Source organism: Herpailurus yagouaroundi, unplaced genomic scaffold, assembly GCF_014898765.1.
Source record: "Herpailurus yagouaroundi ecotype Mexico unplaced genomic scaffold, PumYag 29, whole genome shotgun sequence".
NCBI lineage: Eukaryota > Metazoa > Chordata > Mammalia > Carnivora > Felidae > Herpailurus > Herpailurus yagouaroundi.
In genome coordinates, this window is record NW_024412377.1 from 105,007,732 (window position 1) to 105,023,945 (window position 16,214).

The window sequence follows — 16,214 nt, forward strand, 5'->3', positions numbered from 1 at the left end:
CTCCAGCCATGGGTGCACTGGAGGGGGGAAGGTTTGCATGAGAACTTGGGAGCAGGGTGGCAGTGTTAGCATGGTTTGCCCAGGTCTGCTATGGGAGGGGTCCTGGGCCAAAACCCTGGCTGCAGGGGTCATGGCTGCAGGAGAATGGCAGTGCAGGGCACTATTAACAAGCTAGGTTAAGAGTGTTGATGTTGCACTGGTTCCTGTAGATGTCCATGTATCTAGGCTGGGAGGTGGGGTAGAAGAAGCTCTTTTGTTTTTGGAGAAGGCTCCCAATGATCCCTGCCCCCTCCAGCACATGTTCTCAGATTAGTAAACACACCTTCCTTTCCTACATCCCAGTTGTCAAACTATTGTTTCTGTGTTGTACTTCATCAAGACTGTTTGTTGTGCTATGTCTTGAAGGGCAGGGACTCAGTTTCCTCTCACCCTTCAGCTGTCCTAGAGCCGAGACTGCAGAATTTTAAAGTTCCTTGTGTTAAGTCTGCGGATGGTAAGAAATCCTGCATGTTGGCCCCTCTAGTTTTCAAAGCCAAATGTTACAGGGATTTGTTTTCCCTGTGCAGGCTCCTCGTGCCTAGGCCCCCTGGTGCAAGTGTTTTTTTTGTTTGTTTGTTTCTCTTCCCTGCATCCACAATGCCCTTTCCTTCTCTGGACAGTCTCATGGCTCTTTTTAGCTCCCGATGGTGTCTCTGCCCTTCCTACCCACTTCAATTTGGCCCCATCTCTACATGGGAGCTGTGGAGAGTCTGTTCTGCCAGTGTCCACTTTTTTTTCTAGGTTATTTACACTGATGTGGGCATTATGTATTTGTATCCATCGGATGATATGAGCATAGGATCTTCCTATTCTGCCATCTTCCCAGGGAGTTTCTTGTGAAATTACTACAGGTTTTTCCCAAGTTACCTTGAGGTTTACATAAAATATCTTAAAATTAACACTGCTTTATTTTAAACTAATAACAACTTCAATAGAATTCCTAAGCTTTATATACTGTTAGTTCTTCTTCCCCTCACATTTTAAGTTATTGATGTTACAGTTTACATATTTTTTTTAATTTTGTGCAATAACATACTTTTGTACTTAGGGTTACTTTTTTGTATTTGTTTTTTAGCTTTTAAATTAGAATTATAAGTGAATTACAACCATTACCATATTATGGAATCTAACTTTGACTATGTTTTTACCATTACCAGTAGGTTTTACACTGCTCTCTTAGATTTTTATGTGTTAAATAACATCCCTTTATTTCCACTCAAAAAACTCCATTAGCATTTTTTTAATGTTTATTTTTGAGAAAGAGAGAGAGAGAGCGAGCCCAGCAGGGGTAGAGAGAGAGAGGGAGACCCAGAATCTGTAGTAGGCTCTGAATTTGTGCTTATAGCTCAGAGCCTGATGCAGGGCTTGAACTCACAAACTGCGAGATCATGACCTGAACCAAAGTTGGATGCTTAACTGATTGAGCCCCCCGGTGCCCCTAGCATTTCTTGTAAGGCAAGTCTATTGGTGTTGAATTCCTTCAGCTTTTGTTTAGGAAAGTCTTTATCCCTCCTCCATTTCTAAAGGACAGCTTTGTTAGGTACAGTCTTCTTGGTTGGCAGGTTTTTCCTTTCAATATTTTGAATATGTCATCACATTATCTCCTGTCTAGAAAAATTTCTGTTTAGAGAACTTCTGATAGACTTAATGGGGGCTCCCTTGTCATTCTTTTCCTGCTTTTAAAATTCTTTGTCTTTGACTTTTGACAATCTAATTATAATGTATCTTAATGTAACCCTATTTGGCTTCAAACTTTTTGTGGTATTTTTGCTTCTTGGATCTCAATGTTTATTTCTCTCCTTATTTTGGGAGAGTTTTCAGCCATTATTCCTTTAAATATCCCTTTTGTCATTTGCCTTGTCCCTCTGGAATTCCCATGAGAGTAATGCTTCTTTGTTTTTAAAGGTTCTGTAGGCTTTCTTCACTCTTCTTGGTTCCTTTTTCTCTTGGTTCCTCTGACCGGTTAATTTCAAATGTCTTACATTTCAGATTGCTGATTATTTCTTCATAGTTGGGTCTGCTTTTGAAGCTCTTTGTTGAATTCTTCAGTTGAGTAATTATATTTTTCCACTGTAGGATTTCTGTTGGATTTTTTTTTTTGATGGTTTCTATTTATTTGTTGAACTTCTCACTTTGTTCATGCATTATTTTCCTAATTTCATTTAGTAGTCTACATGTTCTTGTGATTCATTAAATTTCTTTAAGAGGATTATTGTGAATTCTTTGACAGTTCGTACATCTCCAATTCTTTAGGGTGAGTTATTAGAGTTTTATTAGTCTCCTTTGGTGGGGTCATATTTACCTAACTTTTGATGATCTTTGATTTCTTACATTTGTATCTGCACATTTGAGTGAGTGTTTTCCTCTTCCGGACTTTGCTGGTTCCCTTTGGCAAAGACAGATTTTGACAAGCCAGTTGAGTTTGGGTTCTGGGACATGGCTGCCAGTAACGTTCTTGGGCAGATGGGGTCTGGTATTAGGGTCTATTTTGGGGTGAGGCAACTGTTCAAGCTCTGAGGTCATCAGGAGGAGTGGGAGGGATGGTATGACACTGAGAACAGTTGTACAGGACTGCTGTTTTGGTTCCGTGCCCAAGTCAGGCTACAGGATGGGCCCCAGAGTTGCCTGGATTTTTTGGTCAGGCTTATTCTACAGTTGGATTGGGTACTCTACTCAGAAGTTGGTGGGGCTGTGAATTGGTTTCCCTGGCCTGGCAGAGCAATAGGATCGGTCCCAGGGCCTGTTTGGCTCATTGTTTGGGGATCCAAATTAGGCAAGCATGCACACTGAATATCCTGGTCAGGCAGGGCCCTGGTGTTGTTCCATAGACATAGAAAGCCATGAGTTACGCTCTCTGTGCAAGTCCAACTGTAAGCAAGGCTCTTGGATGGGTTATGCAGCCCCTGATGTGTTTCGGTAAGGTTCTCTGGTCAGGCAGGCTGAAGACTGTATACACCAGAAAGACCGTATATGAATTAGTTTTTCTTCCTAGTGCAGTGGGAGGAGGAAGTCCAAGGCCACTAAAACTCTTTGTGGTCTTGATTTAAGTTGACCTATGCCCCTCGATCCCAATCACAACCCTGACTTTGCTCTGAGGGTGATCAGCTTAACTTGCCTATCTCCTGGCTTGAATGATGCTGGATTATACAGCCTCCAGGTGTTCTCATCAGCTCTTCCTTTCAGATGGGGCTGAGGGCCATGCTCTGCAGTGGATGGGGCTATGACTTAGCCTTTCTGCCTCGGCATAGGCAGACCAGACTTCAGAGCTGGTGAGACCTCTTGTTTGAGAACTCTAATCAGGCAGACTTGCACCCTGTCAAGTACCTTGGTCAGACTACACTCCCGGCTTGGTTTTGCAGATGAGCAAAACTGCTGGTTGGGAATGACTACTTGGGCTCTACTGGTAGGAATCTGGTCTGCCAACACGCAAGTGCTGGTTGATGGAACCCCCTCCCCTTTTCTCTGTTATGATTAGATTCCCAGGGTTTACGTCCTGTAGAATCCCCTGTGATCCCTATGGGACAGAACCAGAATAGGGGCTCTCAAGAACTGCTGGATGTCACCCCTGGGCTCTCTTTTTCCACTGGAAGACCTGTAGGCTCAGGGGAGATCTCTTGACATGCTGTGGCGCTGGCCTAGGGGCAGGGCACTGTGGTCAGAAGGTAGCTGTTCCTCTTACCCTGGTAATGCAGTCTATCTTGTTCTCTGCGGTACTTGGGGTGCTTTAGCATTCTAGGATTCTTTCAGTGCTGTTTTGTTCACGAATAGTTGTTAGTTGTGACGGGGAGCAAAATCAGGAATGACCTATGTCCCGATCTTGGTTATGTCACTTGCTGATAATAGCATTTCACACCTGTTAGAATAGTAATCTCATTGTGATTTTGACTTATTTCCCTAATGATTGGTGATATTGACCACCTTTTCATGTGCCTTCAGTCATTCATTTGTCTTCTTAGGAAAAATTTCTATTCAGGTCCTCTGCCTATCTTTAAATTGGATTATTTGGGTTCTTTTTGCTATTAAGTTTTATGAGTTCTTTACATATTTTGGACATTAATCCATTCCTTCTCATGTACATAGATTGAAAACATTTTCTCCTATTCTGGAAATTGTCTTTTCACTTGGTTGATAGTTTCCTTTGCTACGAAGAAGCTTTTTAGTTTGACGTAGTCCCGTGTTTATTTTTTACTTCGTTGCTTGCGCTTTAGATGTCCTATCCAAAAATGTATTGCCAAGACCCATGTCAGGCAGCTTTTTCCTGTTTTCTTCTAGATGTTTCATGGCCTCCAGTCTTACATGTAAGTCTTTAGAAAATTCTTATTTTTAGGCAGACTTTAAGGGAGAAATTCAGAAAAAAAGTTTTTAATGTGTTGAGACGGTGTCAGTTACAACATGACTATAGTCTTGGCACGTCCTAGAGGATTTGGTAGGCCACGTTCTCTGACTCAGTGCTTCATGCTTTGGAGAGTCGGTGTCATTTCCCAGTATGCTCACTTTCACATTATTGAGAACTTAACTTCCTACTTGGAGTCACCTGAAGTGTAACCTTAAGACTTCAGGTAAATGGACCCAAATTTTGCTAATGCATTCTTGGCCATGGTCACTGGCAACACAAGGGGCCAGTTCTCAATAAACTTCAGTGATCTGCAGTCACCATTTATGTTGTGGGTTAATGGAAAACCAGGGGATTGAATAGTCGCAGTCTACTAAATCACACCACAGTCTCTGGGACTCCTACTAGAGCATATTTAGACTCACAACTTTATTTTACAGATAAGGAGTTAGAGGCCTACACAGGTGAACTCAGTTGACCAAGTTCCCACAGCTAATTAAAGACCGAAGACAAGACTAGATCTCCTAAACTGAAAATCAGTCTATTTTCTGTATAGACCCTATGCTATGAATGTAAACTATATCATAAAGTAAAAATATGTTTCTGTCACTCAATAATAGTAGTGGCTTCTAATGAAAATACTGGTAGTACTATTTCGACAATCAGGTGATGTTAACTAGTGATTCTCACACTTGAGTTTGCATTAAAGTCAGAGAACTGGGGCACCTGGGTGGCTCTATCGGTTAAGCGCCCGCCTTTGGCTCAGGTCATCATCTCATGGTTCCTGAGTTCAAGCTGTATGTTGGGCCCTGTGCTGACAGCTCAAAGCCTGGAGCCTGCTTCGGATTCTGTGTCTCCTTCGCTCTCTGCCCCTCCCCCACTCGCACTCTTTCTCTGTTTCTCAAAAATAAACATTGAAAAAAACCTTTTTTAAACTGGAGAACTTGTGGAAAAAGGTTGCTGGGCCTACTCTCCGTTAGTAGTTTGAGGGTGAGAACCTCGAATTTGCACTTGGGACAGGTTTCCAAGTAGTGCTGATGATAATGCTGTTGGTCAGGAACCTCTGGTCGAAAGCATACCTTTGCCATTTCCTGCCATTTCCTGCCATTTCCTGCCATTCGTTACTGGTCCCTTGTGCACTGTCCACCAGTGGAAACCACATCTTCAGCGCCTCATCGGGAAGAGTGACCCGTAAACTTTTCTTTGATCTTCCTAGCATTTCCCATTGGAAGGCTGTGACAGCGTGAAGAGCTTTGGCTTGAGTCACACGGCTTAGTGTTCCACTCTGCTCTGTTACATGATTGGAGTAAATCATGTACCATGTCTCCTTCAGTTTCTGATCACAGAATGGAAAGCTTGTCTTCAAACTCACAATTGTGGAAGGATTATATGAGATGATGCATATACAGTATTGAATGGAACTTACATGGTTTATCAATCAAAGGTCAGCCAGGAAAAAAAAATTGTAGCTGTGATAGGAAGAATTGAATGACGAGAATAGGTTACTCACATGGTGGAAAGTCTCAGAAACCAGACAGGTGGGGGTGAGAGAATCCTGACGACTAGCAATAGCCGATAGCTGCCACCACCCCTGGGGCCAGACTAAAGATGGCAGAAGGCACTGAGGCTCTATGTAACTCAGAAGCCAGAGGCTTCTTCTGAGAGGCAGAGCATCCTGGGGCCCCTCTAAACCTTGGTCGGGAGGGTTGATCTGGCAAGAGTTAGTGCCGCGGGAGGACTCAGGACCAAGAAGCCAGATGGCAAAAGACCCTGGGAATGTAGTTCTCTGGGATACGGAACGGAGCAGGGGTAAAGCAGGAAGGGAATCAGAGTTCCTGCCATACTCTGTTAGTCATTGTTGCCATGACTGTATTTACGTGCCCTTCTCATTTCCATTACTAGACCATGCCTCCATGTCCAGGACCCTCGCTGTGCCTACATAGTGAATGAGTGCCATATACATGCAAAGTAGCATGCTGTAAATTCACTCAGCAATAAAACAAATAGGAAAGGTACTGCAGATTAAGAATGGTTTGTATGTATTAACTAGATGCTACAATGAGAAACCTCACTCTGGAGTGTAGCTTTGCTCCCTAAGCCTCACGCCACATCCCGTGTCACACTTAGGCGTGTTCAACAGTGCCTCAGGCTGTCCTTGTCCTGTGGGTGTTCAATATGTGCAGACTGCAGAATAGAGACAAAACCAGCAGGTGTAACAAAGTGGGATGGATGGATGGGGAAAGAATTGAGGGACAGTGGCCATTATAGCAAGAACATGCTTTGCAATGATATCACATCACCTAGAGGTAGCTTCTTTTCATCATTGAGAATATGGTGAAACTATGCCAGTAACACTAACCTATCATTCCTGTGAAGTGGTATCTTGCGATAATGTGGTAATAGGATGAAAACGGAGGTGGGAAGCCCTGGGAACAGCAGTGACGTTTGTTAACCAGAAGAGCAAGAGAGCAATTTTAGAAACGCTTCTTAGGTGATCACTGAAACTTCAAACCGTAACTTCAGTTTCAAAACAACCTTTATTCTGTTTGAAGACCTAATACAATGCATCAAAGCAACTTAAAACAACAAGACATAGCTCCATTGAATCTATAGCTTGAACAAAATGTCAAGGAGGCACACACCCCCCCCCCCCCCCCCAACCCCCGTTGCCTTGTAAAGGCAAAATTACAACTGACCATGACATCCTCCCTCTCGTCAAAAGACCAACTTTATTTTAACAATGTCATATAAACAGATTTGTAAAAACATTGAACAGATCGTAGCTTTTAAAAAATACACACATATAAATGAGTTTTTTTTGTTTTGCTTTTTTTTTTTAAATTTTTTTTCTTTTTTTTTTCTTTTTTTTTCTTTTTTTTAATAGCAGCATCCCGGGCAGCTAATGCTATCTCATGGTGACAAGTTTAACCTTAAGTTGAATAGTGTTTCCAATGAACCCAATTCTGTTCCCTTGCTACTCATAATACTAATATTTTATACAACTAGATTTTTAAAAAGTGGGAATTTGGTATTTTCAAACTTTGTCCCATGTGAGGCATTGTGCTTTAAACTGCCCCTTTCTTAAAAGGCCCTGAACTCAGATTTCAGGGTCTGTTCTCCAACTACTTGGATACCATGCATAGCAAAAGCACAGGTGTTAAAACCAGCAGAGTTTTTCTCCCATTAAGGAACATCAGTAGGACTCCCAAACACGTCACTAGTTCATAACCAGCTATATGACAAAGCAATTGATTCCCCACAGTGACAGCTCACATAAACACATTGTGACTCGACACACCGAAAATGAGGATTTCCAAGTTAAGTGAGTCATCCAGACCAGCTCCCCCAAAGGAGTAACTTTTAAAAGCAGAAAAAAAGCCAAAGAATTATGAACTTCTCACTTCACTTGCAAAGTTTTCACCTTTTTAAGACAAAGCAACTTCAAAGGAAAAAAAAAAAAACAACAAACCACCCATACACATACACAAGAATTGTACTAGACATTTGCTTGTTATGTACTTGAACTCGACGACTGTGGATCTGTTGTGGCTGAAAGGTGTACTGGAAACAGTCCATGCACATATACATATATACATATATCAAGGGCCGTGAACTTGTCAGATGTTGCAAACACATGCTTTTTGCCTTTTCACACGGTTCTGATTTTTCTTCCGTGTGTACGATCAGGTCCCGGTGCTCCCACTTGTACAGCCCTATCCCAGCCTCTCTGCAGCTGGCTTAGCGTCTGGCTTTTATCTTTAGGATGCTACACTGGGTGGGGAGAATCAATGCATGCATAAAAGCATGTTATCAGGAATGCCTCTGCTGTATCCATTCATAGTCACGAGCCACTCAGTGTTATTAGGAGAAGACTGTCTGATTGAACGCAAAGAGCCCTTCTGGTCAAACATCTATAAGGACGAATGTGGTGGGTATGCCACACGCAATTAAAAAGGCGTTTGGCAGAGATGTAACATCACAGATCTAGTGAGTTACGACATAACGGGGAATGACGAATCCTGCCTCTGCTGTTCAAAGAGAAACTTTCCTCTTGCATTTATGTTTGCGAAACGCAAAAATAAGGCAGGTGCCTGAATACCATGCCACCTCACCAGAGTGTTGAACCAGAAACATTAACAAAACTTGGCATGAAACATTCCATCTGCAGTCTTGTATTTCAGATAGTAAATGAAAATTCTACCTAACAGCATACGTGGATGTGCTATCAAAAAAACCCCACCAAAATGCTAGTTGATAAACCACTCTTAATTAGTCGTCAGACGTGTGTGTGAAGGGGAAGGGTGTTTTTAAAGTTGACACTTACAGACTACACCCAGGGGGATCCTCAGTTGTGTGATGAGAGGGAGGCGGTCAGATCAGTACAGTCAAGTGTGAAGGCTGACGGTCTGGCCGTAAGACTGACTATTGCTCTTGGTATGGATAGCATCATAGCATCATGTAAAGAAGAAAAAAATACATTCTACAGTTGATGAAGTCAGCGGCTAGACTGATTATTTTCAGAAGAATTTTTCAAAGGAACAACACTGAAAACCAAAACCAAAACCCCTCCCCAGTGTCAGAAAGCAAGCCGTGGCTGAACCACTCCTGGGAAAGGAAAACTGTGATTTTTTTTTTTAAGATCCTGTTTGACCCTACCCGGAAAGGGACCGTCACACTGATCCTGTGCTGCTCCCCCCACAAATGGACGGTTTCCGTGGAACAGAATGGGCTTTGCGTATGTCAGTCAGGGAGAGAGACCTCTCCCTCTTGCCCAGAATTGGAAAGAACACTCTAAAACCTCTTCCTTTCCCCACAGTGACGTGTAACACACACAGTGACTCTGATGAATGAGAAGCACTGTCAGGATTCCTGAAGCGGCCAGGACCTTAACGAGCTCGACACAGCCCAACGCGGTAACGGTGAGGATCCTGTTTATTTGCTTTATGATCTCAATTGAATGGAAAGCTAGGAAAATAACACATGGGCGGATTGAAAATAGTTTTTCAGATCATGCTTCTTCCAAAATGAGGGTTTATGGTTGCAATGGGTAGTCTAACGTTGGAGAGACACATGGTCTAAATGCAGCGATGATACCTTGAAAACAGTGGTCCAAACAAAGGCGGACACTGCCCCAGGAGGCTCCCTTTCTTCCTAAGAACTAGATGCTCTGACCTGCTCCATGGCGTTAGCGTTCCAGTAGGTCTTGTACTTGTAATTAATGTGTAATAACTCGCAGATCCAAGTGGGAAGAGAGTGAAGTAGTTACTCATTTCTCTGTAATCAGGAGAAAGTGCAAACCATCCTAGCCCTCCCTCCCCCCACCTGTACATCCCTTTGCTACCTCTCCCCCCCGCCCCCACCCCAGATTCAAGAAGTTCACAATTCTTAATGAAGCACACATTACCTGGTACCGTATTTTAAGAGTTTTGAAACAACATTGTTGAACTCAGCAATACTTTGTCATATTCATATATCTTTCTCTTTTTTTTTATTGAATAAAGCAGCTTTGAAGCTTATCAGGCACTGCCCAACAAAACATTTAGTCCACAAAAATCTGTTATGAACTTTTTAACCTTGGGCTAACAGCCAAGTACTCTGTACAAGAAAAAGTGTAAAATAATTCATAGTTTTAATTCTGAAGCCATTTTTGTTTTTTGTTTTTTGTTTTTTTTTTTTTACTGGCATCCTGTACACATTTCTTCTTTAAAAAAAAAAAATCACAAAATGAATATTAACAAAAAAAAAATTAGGGACAATAATATTTTCAAGCAACAAAAATTGGGATGGGGTAAGCTTATTCTGAAGGTACATTTAAAACTGAGAACAATGAAAATTAAGAATTGCATAGCACTGTGAATTTAGTCTTCAGGAAAACAAAACAGAAGCTATTTGGTATTGATACAAATCCATCTATTTGATAGTTAGTCATCCATTGTTATGTACATATTTTATATAACGAATGTCCTTTAAAGTCCGGTTTTCCAAGCTCCATTTTTCTGTTGGTGTGGTGGTTTTTACAGTTTAAAGGAAACACTTTCTGGCATTCAGCTACACCAGAATTTCCTCTGAACATACGTGAGCGGATGTTCTCCCAAAACGTCTCTGGTGAGCCGAAGTGCCTTTCTGCTACATACCGTTCATTTGTTAGAAAATGAAATAATCCACAGTGCGATGTGTCTGGGTCCACCGTGCACAGCCCATACCCAGGCTGAAGCAGCCCGGCTCGAGCGTTCCCAGGCCAGGGCTCTTGGGCCCGTCCACCCTCTGGTCTACAAGGTCCCAACTTTGAGCTGGTAAAGCTTCAAAAAGCATTAACAAGCACCATGGTTAAAGGCCTCTTTGTCCCTGCACGCAGAGATTTTTGCATTTCTTTTTCTCTTTGTGTCGTGTGTCCTTGTGGCTTTAAATTAAACCAAAAAATAAAAAAAAAAAAATTTAAAAAAAAGGACAAGGACTCCAGAAACGTGTGGTCCTGGCACAGTGCTAGGCTGCGTATCTTCCCCTCTACTTTTTTGTCGAAAGCTCGAGTCCCATCTGAAGGCAGATGGCTGCATTTCCTCAGCTCAATTACAGGTCAGGCTGGAGAGGAGCCCTGTGCTTTCCAGAGGCCTCGGGGTGGTTGAGCTCCAGGAGAAGGATCAGAGGACAAGTGCTTCATCGCCTCTGCTGTGCATATACCGGGTAGGCTAGTGTGACGTTGAGGGAGTCGTTGTGCTGCACGAGGGAGGTGTGTTGGTAATGTAGCACCAGCTCTTTCAGGGAGCTGTACAGGTTATAGGGCTCGGCAAAGCCGTAGCCAGTTGCCGTTTTGTTGATGACACAGTGCTTCACTTCGCCATCCACCCTGCAGAGGACAGAGAGAGAGAACAGGGTTTTCAGAAAAGGGTCCTCGTGAAAAAGTACCTTCTGCGGGCCTTGCGCCAGGAAGGGAACACTCCCGGGGGAGCTACGGGCTTGGGCTGCTACCTCAGCTTCCCTGAGCCACTGTATTCTCATCTTGAAGGTGGCAGACGTGTCACAGGGTGACTTTGAGAAACGAGATCGGGTAGAGGACGCGCGCACTACCATCACCGACGGCCCTGCCACGCGAGCAGGGCTCTACGGTTAGCACAGGCGTGAATTGCATTCTTGCAGACCAGCCTCTCACGTTGCATTTATCCTCAACTCTCTCCCTCCTGCTCAGTAGGAATATTTCTCCGGTTAAATGGAGGGAGATGGCTGGGTGCAATTTTCAGAACCTTTCCTTCCCAGAGGACACTCGCTTTTCTTAACTCATAGTGATCCGAAACTTAGTGTTCATAGTATTCCCCGAACACAGGAGACATAAAAGGAAAACGCGCCACATGCCAGAAAGGTCTTCTCTTGGGTACACTGATCTCAAGGCCAATGACCTCTCTCTCTAGCTGTTGGGCCCTGTGCCTGGTGCAGACTTGACCTGCGGGTGGAGCTCTCTTGTGAATTCCCTCATATTCTAATGCTATTAACCTTGGGAAGTAAAACAAAAAAAACCCCCATGTTGCTACTTCCATTTTAAAGATGAGAAGATCGAGACTGCTCATGATGAGATGAAGTAGTTGGTGAACTGAGACCCAAACCCCAGTCTTGGAACTCAACAGCAGGTTTCTATGCTTCTGCCTAGACCTGAAAAACGTTGTATCTTTTTTACTTCCTACTCTAGGTTATGGCACCGTGAGGTTCTTCGAAGCTTGGTTGGCTGAATGAATGAAACACGTCTGCAGCTGTCTGACAGGAGAGAAAGATACGTACACTACCGAGCAGGCATAGCAGCCCTGTTTACTGCTTTCCCGGACCAGGAAGGTGCCATCTCGCTTCCCCCGGAGTAGGTTTTCAGCCTTGTTTCTGTTGCTGCTGCCGACATTCCATGTCTTCTCGTCGTGGTGCGGCAAATCCTCATCATCCTCCACCAGCGAGTATTGGCTAAGGAGGCAGGAGAGAAAGGTTGGACATGAAGCCCTGGGAGAGGTCACCTCTCCCACGGAGCCCGTCAGGCCAGCCACCGAGGCTCTGACTCAGGCGGCACTTGGCCGTGGAGCTCAGCCTTCCATGTGACCTCCCTGGACAAAGAGCCCCAGTAGTAAGAGTCTTCCTCTTTGTAAGTCAGGAGCTACATGTAGGCAGCTGGGCAGAGGGGAAGGTATCAAACGATCCTGTTTGTCCAGTTCAGATCAGGAAACCGACTGCCTAGGAGGACTGCCAGTTTCTCATGTAATTCAAACAAAACCCAGCCTTAAGCTTTAGAGATACACTGAACAGAATTGTGTCCTTTTTTTCCCTCCCGACTGTTCCAGAAACCCACTGGGGATTTTTACAGGTTTGGGGCCTTCCTTCTAGACAGAGTCACTCAATTGCACTGTGGGTAAAAACTAACTCTGCACCCTTCACTAAACTTTCCTTTTGTGTAACATTCTGGACAATGCGACGTGGTTTACAGAAGATGTTCCAAACTCCGTGAAATTCCTCCCTTGGTCTACAAACAAAGCAAGTCACGAGTTCTCTTACCATGAAGACCCCCCCGCCCCACCCCCGCCAGCCCCCGGGCAGCCTCCCACCTACGGTGAGTACTCACTCTTCAGTGTTCTCATTGCCCAGCCACTCGTTCAGCTTCTTCTGCCGAACACCTTTCTGAGTCAACCACCTGGAAGACAGTTAGAAAAGGAAAATGCATTAATCACGTATCCTTGGTTTGGGCACCGGCCGGTCATTTGCTCCCAGGGTTCTGCCTCGAGGACTTACATCAAGTATTGGTCTCTTGTCTTTCTCAGCTGAATGAGGTCTGGTTTAATGCTGTTCATGCGCTTGTCAATCTCCCGATACTCAGCTGCCTGTTTCTTCAAGTCCTCCTCCAGTCGTCTTCTACTGTCCACAATTTCGCTGATGCGAGACTTCAACTTTTCATAATTATGCATAATCCTATAGGCAAGAGTAAGGCATCGGTCATGACCTGCTTCACCACAATGGTTTCCCACAGCTTATAGAAAGTCAGAAAGAATGCTTTCTCGTTGCTGCCATTTTTAAAAATTATTCAAAGGGCAGAAAGCAAGATCATCGTTCAACAGTTCTGGAGGATTTGCATTATTATCTTGAGCACAGGGACAACCCTCATGGTTCACCAACCTTTGTATTTCTTTCTCATTGCCTTCCCGTTTAAATTTTTCTATGTATTCTTTGCTGTACCGTTCTTGGCTTTGGCACTGCTCTTCAAATATTTTTATGGTTTCATTAAATGCTTCAATAGCTGTTCTTTTCATCTGGATTTCCTACAACACAATGTTTAATAAGACAATGTCATACCTTTCACAGAACGGATAATTTGTTATTGTGAGAGACACTGCCGGGACATTTGATGGTATTCCTGTCTAGCATGGAAGGGACTGTGTTAGCAAGGAAGGCCTCTAATTCATAAAACCCATTAAAATAGTATCACAGAAGCACACATTTCCTTTGGGAATTTTCCCAGTCTATGAAAGCAGACTGCCTAACAATTTCCTATAGTTTTCATTTTAAAAGCCCTTCCCCTTTATCAGCAATTTAAGGAATCCATGTTGCCTTCTACTCCCTCTGGTGGTTCTAGATACATCATAGCCTAGAGAAGATTACCTCTCCAGGAAAACATTGTCATAAATGGAGCTTCTATACTTGTTTTATTTTTTTTTTTATTACAGGGCATCAAAAAGTTAAATCTTCGTTTTGGAGGTCAGACAAGTTGGTGGAACTTTGAGTTGTTACGTCAAATCCACTTGAAACTCGCAGCGACCTCTGCAATTATCATCACGAGAACTTCTCATTCTGACACTTACGAGCTTCATTTAAAAGGTTTATTAGAGATGCTATGAATATTAAACAATGATCTGCAAATACATGATCTTTCTCCCCACTTGATGAGCAAAACCTCAACTTTACTTTCTTTTTCCTAAACCGAACTGACACAAGTTCGATTCTAGTAACTAAGAGTTCTGAGATTTTAATTTGATTTTAGCAAAAAACTCACCTGGGAAGTACGGGTATAATCTTCATATAATCTATCATATTCCCGACTTTTTTCTTGAAATTGAGTGTTATATTCATGTAATTTTTTCCCTACAGCTTCAATATTATCTTCTTTGACAACTTGATCCTGGAAGAATGAGAGATGGGAAGAGAGAAAACTTCAGTTCATCGGCTATGCAGTCCAGTAACTGGCCATTCTCAAACTGTAATTTTGTGACCACAGGTATAAAGTTTTTGAAATTTTATTACATGCAATTCACCTGCTTCACAGTGTTTTCTAAGGATTTGAAAGTGTCTTGTCTAAACATTGTAATGTGAGCATTTCAGTTTTGAATACCTGTTGGTATTTGGATACTGGATAAAGTAATTTCACGTCCAGTTTGGGATTATACTGAGCTAGGGACTCATTCCGGTAGTGGTTTATTAGTTCAACCACAGAGTTGAAGGTTAGTGGGTCAGAGAAGCCATATTTCCCATCTCGGTGAAATATTTTGATTAACTTGTTATTTCCTCCTTTCCTGTAAACACAATAAAATAAAGGGCATTATTACAATCTTCTTTAGAAATGTGTTCCAGTGTCTACTTACACACCTCAAGCGTTGCTACGTTCCCGGACTCACCTTAGTGTAAGAGTATAATCACCGTGCATTTTAGTAGATGCGTCTCGTACCAAAAAGGTCCCATCAGCTGTATCTCGAAGTTTTTCATTCACTTCTTCCCTGAAACGAAAAGGACACAGGACAAAGCTCACCTTGAGGATTTTAAAACAGGCTTCATTTTTAGAGTTTTAGCTTCACAGCAAAATTAAGCACCAACTATGTAGAGAGCCTCTGTCTCCCCACCCCTTTGTTAATTGCATTTTCTGATTATATGTATTGTTTATATAGAAATGTAATACATTTCATCTCATTACAAACTGGGAGCTGAAAGAAAAAAAAACAAAACAAAAAACCTTTCATTACTGGTCTATCAGTGGTCCAAACACACTAATCACTCTGGCCAATGAGCTCACAAAGTCATGATCCTGAAAAGGACTCCTTCCTCCCCTTCAGAAAAAAAAAAAAAAAAAAAAAAAAAAAAAAACTACGAATAAACAGGCCTTTTTCATATGTACAAGATACTAACATTAATTCTTACACTTCTGCCTAACAGAAAGCGACCCTGGACCCTCCCTTAAGGCGGTGGGCCACCTCACCCTGGTGCTTTCCTGACCTCTCTGTCAATAATGAAACTTCTCGAGTATTTAATTTCCTGTGGCATCCAGCACCCAACAGTTCCCCAGTGCTCAGGGACTTCTCTGGTCTTCTTTGGAAGACAACCAACTATGCTTCATGCTTATGTTGGAGGATATCCTAAAAATGGAACTCAGCAAGCTGGTGTGTTTCTTTCTCTAAAACCAGAGCTCTGTCTCTAGCGAAAACTGCAGAGTTTGTGGAGCCTTACCTTGAGATATCTCCCCAGTACCATTCAGCATCTTGTAAGGACATATTGTTATTCATACCGTTGTTGGCTACAGTAGTGGGTTTGGGTGGTTTAGGAGGCAATGCTGTAGATTAAAGAGAAACAAAAAGTTGTTGGCGATCCCAACTACGGTGGAAGGTTGCAATGAGAACTAAGTTTCTTTACAATACTATGAAATACAGCAATAATTCACAACTCCATGAAACATGATCGTTTGCTTTAAAAAAAAAAAAAAGGCATCTCTCAGAGCATGGATCAAAAAGAAAAGGAAGTGAAAAAGAGAGAACGGCTTAGAGATGAACAAATAAACCCGGCTGGCCATGTGAGTGTATTTCAGAGTAAATCCTGAGTCCCGGCATTCTGCTTCTAGGCT

At 42.8% G+C, this 16,214-nt stretch overlaps 1 protein-coding gene and 1 long non-coding RNA gene across 5 annotated transcripts in view; one reads left to right on the forward strand and one right to left on the reverse strand.

The window, feature by feature from the left end:
- Window positions 1-1,957: 1,957 nt before the first annotated feature.
- The window catches only part of PIK3R1 (phosphoinositide-3-kinase regulatory subunit 1), a 92,299-nt gene continuing 78,042 nt past the window's right edge, over window positions 1,958-16,214 (reverse strand). For 3 of the 4 annotated variants that reach the window (XM_040451636.1, XM_040451645.1, XM_040451642.1), the window contains 9 exons: window positions 15,824-15,926; window positions 15,001-15,099; window positions 14,718-14,898; window positions 14,382-14,507; window positions 13,508-13,650; window positions 13,127-13,303; window positions 12,960-13,028; window positions 12,140-12,310; window positions 9,826-11,216 (listed from right to left, as the gene is read on the reverse strand). In XM_040451636.1, coding sequence (XP_040307570.1) covers window positions 11,027-11,216; window positions 12,140-12,310; window positions 12,960-13,028; window positions 13,127-13,303; window positions 13,508-13,650; window positions 14,382-14,507; window positions 14,718-14,898; window positions 15,001-15,099; window positions 15,824-15,926 — 1,259 coding nt within the window. In that variant the 3' untranslated portion in view covers window positions 9,826-11,026. Of the gene's footprint in view, window positions 1,969-9,825; window positions 11,217-12,038; window positions 12,311-12,959; window positions 13,029-13,126; window positions 13,304-13,507; window positions 13,651-14,381; window positions 14,508-14,717; window positions 14,899-15,000; window positions 15,100-15,823; window positions 15,927-16,214 lie in introns of those variants that run through there. The other variant, XM_040451638.1, reaches the window with a different exon arrangement.
- LOC121015002 (uncharacterized) lies at window positions 12,317-14,161 on the forward strand. The gene is made up of 3 exons (XR_005783558.1): window positions 12,317-12,467; window positions 12,825-12,947; window positions 14,056-14,161. It is a non-coding gene; the product is annotated as an uncharacterized LOC121015002 (long non-coding RNA).